General features: G+C 51.0%; 1 protein-coding gene across 10 annotated transcripts in view; it reads left to right on the top strand.

The window, feature by feature from the left end:
- Positions 1–16,558, top strand: part of LOC143649767 (uncharacterized) — a 101,438-nt gene that overhangs the window by 40,501 nt on the left and 44,379 nt on the right. For 7 of the 10 annotated variants that reach the window (XR_013159167.1, XR_013159168.1, XR_013159169.1 and 4 more), the window contains exons 7-9: positions 1,500–3,241; positions 4,157–4,252; positions 4,448–4,522. Coding sequence is in view for 7 of the 10 variants with exons in the window: in XM_077119687.1 (XP_076975802.1) it covers positions 2,978–3,241; positions 4,157–4,252; positions 4,448–4,522 (435 nt within the window). In the remaining 3 variants the exon portion in view is untranslated. The remainder of the gene's footprint in view (positions 1–1,499; positions 3,242–4,156; positions 4,253–4,447; positions 4,523–16,558) is intronic. The other 3 variants (XM_077119691.1, XM_077119692.1, XM_077119690.1) reach the window with 1 other exon arrangement.

Here is a 16,558-nt window from a genome sequence, read left to right as displayed (position 1 = left end):
CCCTCCCTGCCCCAGCCCCTGCAGACCCTACCGGGGTGCTCTTTAACATGCTCCAGGAGTCTCTCTTCAGCCGGCTCCAGGAGGGCAGGGCCAGCAGCTGCTCGGCTGGGGTGTGGCTTTCCTGGGGCTCCAATTCCCTGCCCGCAGTGAGGGCCTCCCTGGGCGCCTCCGGTGCTCCTGGGCTGAGGAGGCACTCCCGGAGGTGAGCAGGCACACAGCTTTTAAAGCTGCTTGGTGGCTGTGGACCGAGAGGGTGTGTTTTAAGTGGAGAGTACATCAGAGCTTTCATTTACCACATAGACCTTTAGCAGCTGAAAGGAGAAAACTTTACAGAGGCCTGTACCCTTCCCACGGTTTCAGGCTGCCTTCCTGGTTTTGTCACTCTTAGAAGTAAACAGTCTGTCTATGTGCCTTTCCCTCGATGTGCATCTCACACAGGGCATACGTTCCCCACAGAGCTTCTGTCTGAGCCTCAGACTCCCCCACCCCCAAGCAGGGAGGAGAAGCTCACTTAGGCCCTTGGTTGACTGGCCGACAGTCCCAGAAGCCAAGCATCATGGGTACTCTTTCTTGGTGCTACAGAGCAATGGTCCTAGCCACCCCTGCCATATGGGTTTGCACAGCCAGAGACACAAACTATAGCCTGAGTGAGTGGTGGCTGCAGCGAGCCCACCCACCATCCTTGTGCCCCCGACTGCCGAGGGTCCTGCCCCTTGCCTGGGTACACGTTGGGTGGCACACCTGCCCTCCCCTCCGGCTCAGTGAGGAAGGGAAGCACAGCGGGAAGGATGTCAGAGGGCACAGGCCTGGGGCCTGAAAGTCTCACTCACTTCTCATGCCTTGCTCTCTGGTTGGAACGTCTTTTTGTCCAGCGAAGCAGGTGTGCTCACCAGTCGGTGTCCCCGTCCTGGACTCACGCGACCTCTTCGTCCCTCACACTCAGGGTCTGCCATGAGTGCCTCTGTGTCCTCGTATAGGCCTAAAACAGTCGAAAGTGGTCTCGAGATAGATCACTCAAAACTCCATGCCCAAATGGAGAGCAGCCGCCTGACGCCTTCCCATGGGTCTGGTCAAGTGGGGTGTCCCCGCCGCCCCTTGTGCCCGCTAGCCATCCTGGGAGAAATGGTGGAGGTTAAAATGGACAAGGCCAGTCCGGGTGAGAGGAGGAAGGCAGGGTAGGACCTCCTTCCGGGCGATGCAGGGGCGTGCCCAGTGTGTTGCCCAGGACCCAGGGATGGTGACCTGTCCACGGTTGCTTGGTAGCCCCCTCCGTCCCCACTACTCAGGTGGCAAAACATTGGGGTCTGTGATGCAGGAAGGAGAGTCTCCAGAGGTTGTGTGGGTGCCCTCTGGGGTTCCTTGACAAGTAAAAGCCCCATTTTGGAACCACGTAGAACTGGCCAGCTCAGGAGACAGGCACAATGGGCGGAGGGCCGATTTCTTTCCAACAAGCTGAAGAGGTGCCACCACGTTTCTTACAAGGGCCACTTCTCTTTCAGAGCTGCCTTGGCAGGGAAAGATGCTCCTGGAGATGCCTGGAAGCCGGGTGCTCTGTCCTCAGCACACTGCGGGGCACTTTGGGAAGATGGAGCCAGTGGGCCCTACTGCACCTGGGCTGGAGCAGGCCCAAGCGCAGCCACCTCTGTGGCGGGCTCGGTGGCCTCTGAGCATGGCGCCTGGTGCTTCACCCGCTCTCAGGAGCTGCCCAGGGGCTGTGCCCGCATACTCCACAGGGGTGGAGAGTCACATGCATGGTGTCACCTGTCTCAGTGAGGACAGGCCTGCTCGTGCCCGGGTGCTGTGGGGACCAGCAGCCCGAGTGGGTTTGCACGCTGGGATGGTGTCCACCCGGCCAGCGTGGCAACTGGGAGACCAAAAATATGCTCCAGGTGCAGAACTGGGATCAAAACGCCGATCGCAAAACCCGCGCCTCGCCTAGCGGGCCTGTGGAGGGGACTGAACCACCTGAATAAAGGATGCATTGTCTCAGGTCCCCACGTATGTGATAAAACTGGGGCACGGGGCGACGGGGGATAAGCCCAAACCTCCGGAGGAGTGCCTGGTGTGCCGCCGGGGCTGGGAGGCCGGGGCCCGCCCACGGGGGCCATGTCCTCCCCCGAGGAACGCGAACCCGGTGGGGGCTTGTGGGTGGGCTTGGGTGTCGGGAGAACCAAGGTACCTTCCAGCGCCCCTGGGCCCACTGAGGAGGAACGAACCCTGTAGGGCTTCTTATCAGTAGTGCGTGGGGGTTTCTCTCCCTTCACAAGAGGGTGATGCCTCCGTGAGGAGGCCGGCAGGCAGGCAGAGGCCTCAGGTGGGTGACCCTGGTGCCGGCGGGCCGAGAGGCGTTGCAGGAGGGGCTTGACCCTCCGTTAAGCCTGCGTGAATGGGGGCGTGGGGGGGCACGGGGCCTCCCTCCTGGGCCCTGCAGTCAGCTCTGTGTGGAGCCCTTGGCCACCTTTAGGAGTCCAGAGTGGCCAAGTAAAGCAGTGCGGAAGCAGCTGCCTGTGGACGCCTCGGGGACACAGGATGTGGGTCTCCTGAGGCGCGTGCTGGGCGCGGGACCCCGTGAGGTGGCAGGCTGACTGCTCACTGTGGGTGCAACAGCACTTTGGAGGGCTTGACCAGATGAGCTCCTCTGTGCTCTGAATGTCAGGGCCCTGGGCAGCACGGCACCAGGAAACAAAGGCCCCTTCCCTTGTCCCCACGCTGTGACCTTCCCATGTCCCTATGCTGTGACCCTTCCATTGTCCCCACACTGCCCGTGTCCCCATGCTGCCCCCCTCCCATTCCCCTACTTCCCTCGCGCACTCCCCGGTGCCTGGTCCTGCACTCATGGGCTCTTTCAGGGAGATTATTTTAAAGCCAAAATCAGTGGATAACTTAAAGGCCCATATTCTGTGGCACATTTTTTTTCTTTTTAAATAAAAATCGTTTCTTGTTTTTTTAAAAAAGCCACCTTAATGAAGTATAATTTATGCACAAACCCAGCCTATTATCAGCTGTCCCATCACCCCCAGGGACAGCCGTCTGCCTCCTGCCTCTGGAAGGGCCTATTGCCGGCAGTCCCTGTGGGTCGCCGTCCAGTCTGCACTTCTGTGCAGGAGCAGGGTGGCACGCTTTGATCCCTCCAGACGTGGTCCCCGGTTTCCGGCATCCTCGTCCCTTCCCATTATGGGCAGCATGGATGCCTCCCATTCATGTAGACCTTCAACTTCTTGGCAACGTCCATTGCCTTCAGGTATGAGCCTTGCACTTCGTTTCCTACCTATGTGTTTTCATGGCTTCTCCAGGCTTATGGAACTCATCCCTCGGCTGCCCCCTGTGGCAGGATTAGTACTGTGGGGCCACCCCTCCCTGGGGGTGTCAGTTGGTCACTGCCTCTTGGTGAACACCCCATTTACTGAAAACAAGGAATTTCCAAGCATTCTGCATTGAGAACAGCCAGTTGCTGCATGCAGTTTGGCCCGAAGGCCCTGCGCTGTCTGTTTAGCTGGAACATTCCCTGCTGGCAGTAGCAGTGATGACGTGGCTTGGATGGTCGGACCCCAGTGTGGGCTAGCAGTCACTCAACCGCTCCCCTTAGCCGGCTCTGCCAGGCAAACGTGGGCCACATGCTGAGCGCAGCACCCTTCTCTTGATGTGCCCAGCGTCCCTACCTACAGGCCTGGCGGTCGTTTATGCCCGCCTTGGCCTTCTTGGACTCTGCCTACAGGGCTGGTTCCATGGCCCTGCACTGCCGGTGAACCTAGGTCAGGGTGGGCCCTTCACCCTAACCCCTCACCTCTGCTTTAGTCATAATGAACCTGCTCAGTTTTTAACGAGACCTCTTGTGGAGTACTGTCATTGTTACGAGTGGAAAGCTCCTGGGAACTGTTCTGTCTTTGGGGGGCCCCGGGCACCCCTTGACACATTCCTAACAGACCTTTTTCCAGGACAGAGCTGGGGTTCTGAGCATCGTGACACATGGTGGCTTTTACCTGGGAGCAGCCATAGCGTGTACCCCGTTTTGCGTGGTGCTTCTTTAAGATCATAGCAAGAATGGCGCCAAGTGCTTTCCAGCACCTTCCTGAGGGGTGCCGGCGTGACCTCCCCCACAGATGCTGCTGCCCAGGCCGAGGCTGAGCACTCGGTCTGAGCCTCTGTCTCCCCACAGACACTCTGCACGGAAGACACCATGCACACCGTCTGGGCTGCGGACACCACCGAAGACATGAAGCGAATCTTCCACAAGATCCATGATGACTGCAAGGTGAGTGTGTGTGTCCCCGCGGGGGTGCTTATGGGCTGGGACCAGGGCCCTGCCATGGAGCTCATGCCACTGATGAACCCCTGAGCCCAGAGGGCCATGTGACCGAGGTGGGGGAGGAGTTCAGAAGGGCCGTATCCTGGAGAGTGCATTGGCCACGTGACCTGCACGTGTGGATTCAAAACTCTGATTTTGCAGGTTATGCTCCAGTTAGAAAAGAAACTCTTTGACTTCTTCAACCGGGAAGTTTTCAGAGACAAGAACACCACCATGGTGAGCCTATTGCCTAGGAGCCCCTGCTGATAGCTCTGGGCCCTGGGTCCTTCCCTGCCCCTCGCAGGTGGGACTGCCCCTGCAGGGAGGGCTTTGAAACCTCATCTGGAGGTCTCGCCCGCCTGGGGGACATATGCACGTGACTTCTGTGCATTTGCCTCGTGATGCCGTAGACTCAGCCCTGAAAGGCTGGTGGGATGCATCCTTGCTTCTTGTGACTAGACGCTTGACGATGAGACCCACTCACGTGGGGCATGTGCCAAGGCTGAGTTCTTGGGGTGCACAAACTCCCCAGCCTCAGGGCAGCCAGCAGGCCCTGGGCTTCATCTGGAGTAGGGGAGCCATGCACGCATGTGGGAACTACATACACACAGACGCCTCACATCCTGGGCAGTGGGCCTACTTATGTGTGTGAGTGTGTGCGTGCATATGAGCACGCTTGTGCCTGGGTGATCTGAGCACAAGCAGGTGCATGTTTGCAGGTTAAGTCCCTTGGTGAAGACCCTGTGGGCAGCCCAGGCTGCACATGGCTGCAGTGCAGAACCTCGGGTGCCCTTAGGAGGGCTGTGCGGACGTGCAGAGACAAGTATCAGAGGAGGCCTGCACGCCTTTAAAAGTTTAGTTTTTATTCAGTATGACTTGGGGCCTTTCTTAGTGCATTGATATTCCAAGTATTTACTGGGCACCCAGTGGCAGTCGGCCGGGTGTGATTCCTGCTGCCTGCTGGTGTCCATGACATGCAAGAACCAGCTCTTGCCAGCAGGTGTGAGCCGGCACAGCCCACGTGGGACTTGGGGGTGGAGGCAGTTCCTGTCCTTGGAACCTCTCTGGGCTGGCACGAGCAGTGAGGCACGATGGCGAGCTGGCACTTGTCTGTGGTTCTCAGGCTGTCTCCGCGTACACCCCTGCTAATGCCCACCTGTACATACACATCTCCACGTACACATCTCCACGTACATACCTGTGCATGCCTTCTTGCACATGTGCACCTGCCCGTGCCAACCTGCACATGCTCACCTGCATGCCTCCTCCTGCCTTTCTCCTGGCAGAGAGAGGTGTTTGCATCCTTCTCTGTCCTGAGTTCAAGGGGGCATCCATATCAGGTCCCCATTTCCATCCCTGAGCACCCCACACTGGCATGTGCCCTTCTCACCCTGTCTCAAGGATGTCTCTGAAACAAAGCCCAGGACTCACCTGTGTCCAGCACCCACCCTCAGCAGCATCTTCCCGTGCACCACATCCTACCTCCCCAGCATGCTGTCCCCTGGGCACACCTTGGGTGTTCTCCATCTTTGTACGGACTCGTGTCCCTTGTCAGCTTCTCGGCCCTGGTACGTGTCCCCTCCCGGGTGGCTGTGTTCTACACCCCCATACATCCTGCTCCCCGGGCATGGGACTCCCACGTTGTCCTGGCTGGGTTACCTTTGGCTGTCACCTCACTGGCTGTGCCTTGGTTTCCCCTCACATTGTTTGCTTGGGGCTCATCAGAGCCTTGGAGGGGAATGGACAGTCCCCAAGTGCTAATAGAGGGGGCTGACATCACCAACTTGGATCCCCCAACACCCAGCACCTCATCCCAAAACCAACCCTGGTGTCTTAGCAGTTGGTCTCAAATCCATTCTGGGTCCCCCTATCTCCTGGGTCACTGGTCAGTAGACAGGAGCCCCTGCCCACCTCCCTCCAAGCCTTCCTGCCCTCTGGCTGCCCACCACATGCCCCTGGGCTTCCAGAACACATCTGGACTGGACAAGGCCTCCTCTCCAACCCTTCCAGTGTTGCACCAGGATTGCTTGCTCCCCAGCTAGAACCTGAGAGACAGATGCCTGTAGTTCCTTTAAATGGATGAGTGGCAGCAGAATTGCTCTCCCATTTTTCTCTGTCATTGATCAGGAAGCTGGGGGGTCCTGTGCCGGTGCCATGGAGTCCCCCTCTGCCCAGCCCCTTGGCTGCCTGTGCCCGCCCACTTGCACAGGGCTCACCATCCTAGAGCTGCACATGAGGACACAGTGCTGCAGCCATTATGCCACCCGTGATCGGGACCTCCACCCCTGCCCTTCTCTCCGGTCTGCAGAACAGCACAAGGGTGGCCAGGGGCGAGGGGCTCCCCATGGTGCAGAGAGCGATGTCCACGTGACAGCACTGCTAGCCCTTTCCCACAAAGGACCTGGGACCTCGGTCATCTCCTCAGGCACCAGTCATGGCCTCAGGACACCCACCCTGACCCTCCTCCTCACTGGCTGCTGCCCCACTGGATGTTGCCCTACCGGCCCACTGAGGTTTGTCATGCACAGCCCCTCCTCCTGTCTCAGGACTCCCCGCCCTTCTCAAGTCTGGCGTGGAGCTTTTGGGAAAAGCTGGAGTGAAAGCACATGCATGGAGGCTTGTTGTGCCAGCCTCACTCTTTGATCAGAGTGTTCCATTCGTGTCTAGGTGGGCCACACTGTCAGGCTGGGGTGGGCGGTTCCTGCGGGGAGCCCCTCATCTTGTAAAGGTGCTTACAGCTCTGGGCACCCTGCTGATTTGAGAGGATGCCTCAAGAACTCAGCAGGGAAGCACAGAATTCTGATATCAGGGTGGTTTGGGTTTCTAGGGCCCAAAATTGAGGATAGTTGAATCATTGGGAAAGGAGTTGCTGAGGTGTTTCCAGGAGCCCAGAGCCTGTGGGGCCAGGTGTGTGTGTGACTTCAGGATTTTCTAGGCATTAGAAGGGTGCTGCAGGAGGTTGGTTGCACCTTACCCCTCGAGGGCCTGGGGCCATCCCATATTAGAGCATATTAGAGCACATGAGTTCTCCAGAAAAACACATAGCTGTTCATATTGAGTAAGATAAAGATTATAAGTTGCCCTGCATTAATTCAGGTGAGATTTTGCTGCCCAATGCCGCAAGCTAAAGCTCTTTTCATTTTGAGGACTGTGTATTTTCAAACAGTGGGTAACAGATCACGCACTGGAGTTGTTGTGGCACCTCTAAAAGCGCTCCCCTCCCTGAGGTTTGGCCATCGCAGTCCCATTGCGTAGTCCAGACACGTCTTCTCGGTCTCCTCAGGGGATTCCACGTGTAGAAGAGCTGCCTGGAAGAGCTGGTCTCAGTCCAGGGTGCGTCTGGCTCCAGCATCCTCCTCCTACCTGGGCAGTCACCTCCTGCAGGGAGACACTCAGCCGGGGTGGGTGGCTCCTGGGGCATATGGCACCAGGGGCCCTTGCTGTGGGTTGGCCACTGCTCTCTGGGTTCCTGCCCACTTGCTTTGTTTCTGCTGCATGGATGATTCTGGAAGTTTCCATAGTAATTGAACCAGCTCCTTTTTTTATAGTCAATTTCATCCCATTTTATCAATATGCTTCCTTATAGCAGCTAGAAATTTATGGAGTGAAGAAAATTAAGAACAGCATATTCCCACTAGTATAAAAACAGAACATAATGGTCACCTACCCGTATGTTCTTTTTAATAATAAAAATGAAATGTGGTTCTGGAATTGAATTTTATAACCGTGTGACTGAAGTCACACAGGGGTTTTGGTTTTGTGTTGTTTGTGATGTCATTTAGTAGTTTTAGTTAAATGTCTTGCTTTCTGTCATGAGAATATATTTGCGATCCTATCTCCCCTTTCTGGAAACATTTTCCCTCATGTGTGGCCAGCTTCACATGAAATCACATGTCCACCCCCACCCCCCAGGGCGGGACCCCTTCTGGGGAGTGTTTCGACCTTGCTCTGAAACTGCTTCTACCCCACTTGCTTTCTCATGAATCCTGTCTCCTCATGTCTCCTTCTCCAGCCTGTTCTGTTCCGTCCTCCCCCACCTATGCGATTCTCTGCTACTTCCTTGTCTTCTGGAAACACTGATTTCTTGGCAGTGAATTTTTTACCCAGAAATGATAGCTTGTCCTGTGGTGGACAGCCCCCAGGTGGGGACCAAGCAGAGAGAGGGGATAGCTGGATGGGTGTCACTTCTCTCTGGCCTTTGTCCGTAAGGTCTAATTTATAACAAGGCCATGAATGGGAGATGGCTTTCTTTGGAAATCTTCTCCCGTAAGGGCTATTCGTGATTTGACCTCAGAAGAGAGGTAGGGAAGAAAAGGTCTTTCAGATGATGGGAAGCCTGAAGTGGCTGGCTGCCCCGAAGACAGGAGATGCAGGGGTCATCTCTGTGACGGGCCTCTCCTTTCTTTTGGGACTGGAAAGACCCAATTGTGGCCCTGAGGGGCTGTGGAGACCCACCTGGGGGGTGAAACAGGGCGGCTTCTGCCTCCATGCCACTTTGGAATTAGAAAGCCATTCTTGGCTGGCACACCCCTCCCAGCCATGCCTGTTTCAATTTTAGCATCAGCCAAGTACACACTTGCAGCCACATTCTGTTCTTTTTCCAGCAATATATGGGTCCCGGATCTGAAAGGGAATAATTCATAGCATCGTCTAATTGGAATCCTCATTACGTGGCTCTTAAGGTACTGTCCTACCTGCCTTACCGATATCCCATTTAGAACTCAAAAACAGTCTGGTGGAGTAGAGGGTATTGTTGTCTTGCCAATTTGACAGATGGCCAAACTGAGATGGACAGAGTTTACGTGACTGGGCTGAGGTCTATGCTGGTTTTAAAATTATGTACCTCCAAAAAGCCATGTTCTCTTAAAGAGAAGCCAGTCTTGTGGGGGCAGCCATGTCCTTTAATCCTGATTCAGTATTGTAGGGTGGGATCTTTTGATTACGTTGTTAACATGGAGATCTGATACCCTGAATTGTGGGTGTGGCCTTTTGATTCTTTGGAGATATGACCTTACCCATTCAAGGTGGGTCTTGACTAGTTTACCTGGAGTCCTTTAAAAGGGGAAACATTTTGTCAGAAGCAGATTCCAGATATTTGGAAAGCTGACACAGACAGGGACATTTGGAGATTCAGAGCCCAGCAGACGTCACCACATGCCTTCTCATGAGATACTGAACAGGCCAGAAGCCAGAAGGATCCCCAGGGTCTGAGAGAACTGTTTGAAACCAGAAGCCAGGAGAGGATGCAGCCTTTTTGAGTCAAGGTATATACCTGTGAATACCTTAGTTTGGACATTTTTATGGCCTTAGAACTGTAAACTCACAACTTAATAAATCCCATTTATAAAAGCCATTTCTGCCCTCTTGCATTCTGGCAGCATTGGCAAACAGAAGCAAAGTCTTCTAGCCAGGAGTAGGCAGGTGAGGGACTTGAACTTGGTGCCCTCACCCCAGAAGCTGCCTTCATCACCACTGTGCCCCGACCATGCTGAGAAAGGGACCAGAGTAAGGAAGTAGGTGTGAGCCAGGGTGGAAGTAGTGTAGGGAATGTTCAGTTTTGGATGTGTTGATGTAAACATGGCTATGATTGTTTAGTCAGTAAATATGTGGGTTTTAAAGCTTAGAAGACAGGTTTTTGATAGAGGTTGAGATTTGGGACTAACCAAATATGAGGAATGGTGTAGGACTGCATTTTACTGAGTAGATCTTATTTAACATTGCGTTTTGTATTTATTATTACATTTAGACCTTCGTGGAGGGAGAATTAGAGGTAATGAATCCATTTTATGAATGAGGCTTTTCTGACATTGTGTGCTTGCCCAAGGCACTAGCTAGAGACTGGTGGAGCGAAAGGTAGACTTAATGAACTGCAGATGGGGCTGAAAGAAATATTTTAAATGCAGCATGGAGAGACAAAAAGGAGTGGTGTTTTAGTGTCCTCATTGCTAATGCAAAGACCGTGCAGTGAGCTGGTTGAAGCAGGAGTTTATCGGCTCGTAGTTCTGAGGCCAGGAGAGGTCCAAATAAGGCATCACTAAGGTGATGCTCTCTCACAGAGAACTGTGGCATTCGGGGCTGGCTGCTGGCAGTCCCTGTCACCTGGTGTTGTAGTCAGGGTTCTCTAGAGAAACAAAACCAACAGGAGATAGCTCCAAATTTAAGATTTATAGAAGTATCTCACACACCTGTGGGAATGCATGAGACCTAAAACCATAGGGCAGGCTACAGGCTCCAACTGCAAGGAAGGACCTCAATGAAATCCACAGGAGAGGCTCGCTGGCTGAAGAAGAGAAAATCCTTTCTCCTCCTTCAAGGTTCTTAAATGATTGGATCCCATCTAACCAGTTGGATTTTCTCCTTTGTGGGAGACATGCCCTTAGTTGATCATAGGTGTCATCAGCCACAGCTGCAGTCAGCTGACTAATGATTTAATAAACCAGCCTTCTCATTTATCAGCCAGCCGTGAAATGACCTTGCAGTAACCGTTAGGCCAGTGCTTGCCTGACCTGAAACCTGGGTGCCATCACCTGGCCAAGTTGACACGAGAACCTGCTGTTGCAGCTGGTAATGCATGTGGTGGCTTCTCTTTTCTCTTCTAGAGTCTTTTGAGTTCCAGCTTCTGGCTGTTCCCTAGGGCTTAATCTTCCTCTGACCTTCCCTATGTGGCCCTTGGAAATAGGATTAAGACCCATCCTGCGCCACACTTATCTGAAGTGACCTATTTACAAGAAATGGACTAAGTTGAAAAACATGTTTCTCTGGGATGCGTAACTCCAAACCACCCTGAGTAGGGCGGGAGATGAGTAAGAGATATAAAAGGTCCATGGTCTAATATATGTGTATTTGGAATCTTGAAAGGACAGCAGAGAGTGGGAGGAGTCATTTTTGTGGATTAAATAAGTGACAAATTTCCAAACTGAAGAAGTACCTCAACGTACAAATTCAAGAAGCCCAACAAAGCCCCAGCAGATAAATTGTCCACTGATGTTCCTAGTGGCACTATTCATAATTGCCAAAAGATAGAAACACTCAAGTGCCCATCAACAGAAGAGTGAATCAATAAAATGTGTCATATATACATATGAAGGTCTGTTAAGCAGCAGTCAGATGTAATGAGGTCCTGGAGCATATGACAGCATGGACCGCATGGATGAACCTAGAGGGAATAATGCTAACTGAAATAAGCCAGACACGAAAGGATTGATGTAGTATGGTTTCACTCTTACGACTCTGGTAAAGAGAGCAAACTCCAAGCCATACTGTCCAGGAAGTAAATCTGCACTCCCATATAGCAACGAACTAAATGTTGCATCTCTGCAGCTAGAGCATGGAAATGACTTCCCAATCAGCGGCTTCCATGTTTCACATTTTTAACATTGACCACTCATAATTTTTTATTTACAAAATTGAAAAATATAAAAACCCAGTCCAAATATATAGTAAAGCTGCAGAAAACCTTAGACAAAGGAAATCTGAAAAGCTTCCAGGGGAAGAAGAGTACTGCAAAATGCACAATTAAACTGGCAGGTCACTCTACAGCAGAAGCCAAAGGACAGTGGACTCTTCATTGTCCAAACAGGAGGCAGTCAATATAGAATTCATTATATCCCACAAAAATGTCCTTTAAGAATGAAGATGATATAGACATTTAAAAAAATTTTATTTAAGAAAATGAACAATACACTTAGAACTGCCAGAAATGAATATCTTAATTAGCTTAACCTTAGGCATATTTAAATAAAGTATCCAAATAATCATTGTAAAACCTGTGTTTGCACTGTAAGTTTCATGAACCAATTTAAAATTAAAGCAAGGAAGGAAAAATCTATAGCTACAGATACCAACGTTTCTTAGATTCTAAATATTATACATGATCTTAAATACCATTTGATTAAGAATGAAAACTACATTCTCAAAATATCAAGTAGAAAGTTACTATAGATATGAACCTTGCTATAGTAGTGACTTTGTTAGAAACATTTTCAAAATTTGATTTCAGGAATTTATTTTATCTGATGTTACTATAGCTGCCTATAGTTATTTTTTTTTATCTTCTCTTGTTGTAAAGTGTTACATATATATATATACAAAGCAAAGAAACAAAAAGCAGTAATTTGAAAGCACACTTCAACAAGCAGCTACAGGACATTTCCCAGAGTTTGTCATGGGCTACCATGCCCTCATCTCAGATTTTTCCTTCTAACTTCTCCAAAACACTGGTGGCTTTATCAGACTCATAATGATGAAATCACATGGTATCTGTCCTTTTGTGTCTGACTTCTTTCACTCAGCATTATGTCCTCATTTTTCATCCACATTGTCATATGTTTTGTTGTTGTTGTTGTTGTTGTTGTTTTTAGTTTTTCATGGGTAGGCACCAGGAATCAAACCCAGGTCTCCGGCATGGCAGGCGAGAACTCTGCCACTGAGGCACCATGGCCCGCCCTGTCAGATGTTTTGGGACATCATTTTATCTAACTGCTTCATAATATTCCATCATATGTATGTACCACATTCTGTTTATCCACTCCTCTTTTGAAGTACAGCTTAGCTGGATAAAGAATTCTTGGCTGAAAGTCTTTCTCTTTCAGGATCTTAAATATATTACACCATTGCCTTTTCACCTCTGTGCTCCCTGTTGAGTAGTCTGAACTCAGTCCCATGTGCCTTCCCTTGTATGTGGTAAGTTGCTTTTCTCTTGCTGCCTTCAGGACTTTGTGCTTCTCTTCAACATTTGGCAGTCTGAGTAGTATGTGTCCTGGAGTAGTCTTATTTGGATTTATCCTATTTGTGGTTCATTGGGCTTCTTTTCTTTGCGTATTTATGTCTTTTATAAGGGTTGGAGTGTTTCCCCCATTATCTCCTCAACTAATCCTCTAGCCCTTTACTCAACTATTCTCCTTCTGGGACACAGTGATTCTTATATTTACGTGCTTTGTGCTATTCATTTCCTTGAGATCCAGTTCCAGTGTTTCCATCTTTTTTGTCATTTGTTCTTTTATGCATTCGAGTTCAATGGTCCTTTCTTCTAGCTTGCTTTTTCTTCTGCCTCTCCAAAGCTGCTGTCGTGTGTCTCTAGGACATTTTTATTAGTCGGAAGGATCTTTTATCTCTGAGATCTGTTGTTTTTGTATTTATTCTTTCAAACTCTACTTTATGTTATTCTAGTGTCTTCTTGCTCTCCTTTGTGTCATTAGCGGCACGGGACCTGACTCTGGGTGGCGTATGATGTGGCTCAGCGTGTTTTGCTACCCCATTCCTGCCTCCCCATCTGGGCAGCCCTGGGCCCATGGTGTGTTTATGGTATGTTTCTGGATTGTAGCTTTTTTCAGTGAAATGCTTTGTTGTGTATTTTTATTGCTTTTTGTTTAACAGTAACAACTTTGAAGAGTAAAATTTGTTCTTTAAGGATTGCCTTGGTTGTGTAACTTTCTAAAAGCCTTAGAATTATAATGATCAATCTATTGAAACCAAATGAAATAAAATATTTGAAACCTAAGCATTTGATCTAGTCTGCTAAACTTCCAGAATGCAGCACGCCAGAGAAGGCACAGGGTGATCTCTGCTGACCTTCTCTCCAGGCCTCTAGGTTCCAACAACTCTCCCTGGGGTGATTCCTTTCTGTGTCTCCAAAGGCCTGGGCTGAGCTGCGAGTGCTGAGATGAGGAATGCTGAGCTGCTTGGGCTGTGCTACATTGAGCTCTCTCCTTTAAGCATCCAGTTAATTAAATGAAACATCATTCATTGCAGGAGACATGCTTCCTAGCTGACTGCGGATGTAATCAGCAGCAGATGAGCTTCATGTGCCATTGGCTCATGTCCACAGCCACAGAACTAGGCACCTTCACCTGGCCAAGTTGACACCTGAACCTAACTACCACAGCATTGGTTTAAGAAAATACCCTTGGACAGGTTTTTTTCCATTTTCCATTTTACAACATTTCAGTCTTAAGGAAAAGCACAAAAACGTGGTAGCATCATTCTTTCTTCACCAAGCTCCCCTCTGTCGCCCTCAAGCCCTGGCTTCTGCCTCTCATTCTCAGTTGCCCCTGCTGATTGCCTGTGTCTGTGTGTCTCTCTCTCCACACACAAACTGCGTGCACATGTGTACACACAGTTACTTTCCTCCTGAAGCCGTTTGGAAGTGACTTTCTTATAGCCCCCAGTGAGTCCCTCATGTCTGGGCCCTGGGCCTTTGCCTGCCCCCTTGTACTGTGCTGTGCAGGAACTCACCTGGCAGGTGGTCCAGGCACCCAATCTGCAGGCATCTGGCCCCCGGCTCCCTGACACCCTTTCAGCCCACACTTGTCCTTGCTGCCGGGGTGCCAGGGCCCCATACCATCCTTCGGGGCCACCCCTTCAGCCTTTTTGCCTGTACCCCTCCCACCCACCAGTTTTGGCCTTTTTCTAACATGGATGCTTTAAAGAGTGTTGACCTGTCATCTTGTCGAGTGTCCTGATGATGGATTTCTCTGGGTTGTTTCCCGTGATCCCTGCCAAGTTGGACACACATTGGCCTGCCTCGGTCAGCTGGACCACCTAACTGCTCCCCCAGGAAGAGGTTGCCACTTTCACCTGGCTGCTGGTTGTCTGGCACCAGGTTTCCCCAGGTGCGTCTTCCTTTTTCTCCTTTGTTTTTAGTCACTCTTCACATACCCCTTGTTCTAGCTTGCTAGCTGCCGAAGTGCAATATGCCAGCATCAGAATGGCTTTTAAAAAGGAGAATTTATTAAGTTGCTAGTTTGCAGTTCTAAGACCAAGTAAATGCCCAGTTAAAACAAATCTATAGAAATGTCCAGTCAGAGGTATCCAGGGAAAGATACCTTGTTTCCAGAAGGCCGATGAAGTTCAGGGTTTCTCTCTCAAGTGGAAGGGCACATGGCAAACACAAAGTAGCTTTCTCATCTGGAATGGTACGTGGCGAACATGGCATCATCTGCTAGCTTCTTCTCCAGACTTCCTGTTGAAGCTCCCTGGGAGGCATTTTCCTTCTTCATCTCCCTGGGTCGCTGGCTAGTGGGCTGTCTGCTTCTCGTGGCTATGTCGTTCTTTTCTGGCTCTCTTTGAATCTCTCTCGTTCTCCAAAATGTTACCTCTTTTATAGGACTTCAGAAACTAATCAAGACCCAACCAAGTCGGTGGAGACATGTCATCACCTAATCCAGCTTAACAACCACTCTTGATTAAATCACACCTCCAGGGAGATGATCTGATGTAGTTTCAAACATAACAGTATTGAATAAGGATTATTCTGCCTTTATGAAATGGGATTTAGATTGAAACATGGCTTTTCTACGGGACATACATCCTTTTAAGCCAGCACACCCCTGATCTATGGTACATGTTGGCAATGCCTTTAGTTTGGTCTTTTGCCTTTTTATTTTACTTATTTTTTTTTTATTATACAAATATATGTATATATTTTTTATTGTAGTCAAACATTATTCTTTTAAACACTTTTATTAGACTTTGAGTCACTGTTTTTGGTACCATACAACTTTAGAATCAGCCTGCCTAGTGTGAACTGTGAGAGCGGGTGACTCTGGGTGTCCTGCTGGGCCTCAGGGTGGGTGATTTTGGGTGCTCTGCTGGGCGTGAGGGTGGGTGGCTGTGGGTGCTCTGCTGGGTGTGAGGGTGGGTGGCTGTGGGTGCTCTGCTGGGCATGATGGTGGGTAGCTGTGGGTGCTCTGCTGTGAGTGATGGTGGGTGGCTGTGGGTGCTCTGCTGGGCGTGAGGGTGGGTGGCTGTGGGTGCTCTGCTGGGTGTGAGGGTGGGTGGCTGTGGGTGCTCTGCTGAGCATGATGGTGGGTGACTATGTGTTCTCTGCTGGGGCAGGGCTGGGCATGAGGGGGCGTGACTGGGTGCTCTCCTGGGTATGAGGGTGGGTGACTTTGGGTCTTCTGCTGGGTGTGAGGGTGGGTGATGCATCCACGCCAGGTCTCCCCAGTGTCCACCCCAGGTCTCTACCACATCCACCTCACATCCCCACAGCCCCTATCAAAGGTCCCTGTGGCCTCCACCCTCCATGGATCCCATGGAGTCCACCCCATGTCCCCATGGTATCCACTCCCAGGTCCCCGTGATAGTCACCCTCCATGTTCCCACAGTGTCCACCCTCCACGGTCCCATGCGTTCAGTTCCAGTGTCTCTGTGGTATCTGCCCTCCCAGGGTTCCCACCATGGGCCTGCCCGGCTTAACAGTGACACCCCTCCCCAGGTCCCCACAGCATTCTCCTCTAGGGTCCTTGTCATGACTCCCTCAGGGCCCACATG

Source organism: Tamandua tetradactyla, chromosome 11, assembly GCF_023851605.1.
Source record: "Tamandua tetradactyla isolate mTamTet1 chromosome 11, mTamTet1.pri, whole genome shotgun sequence".
Taxonomy (NCBI): Eukaryota; Metazoa; Chordata; class Mammalia; order Pilosa; family Myrmecophagidae; genus Tamandua; species Tamandua tetradactyla.
This window is presented reverse-complemented; position numbering and strand designations above follow the sequence as displayed.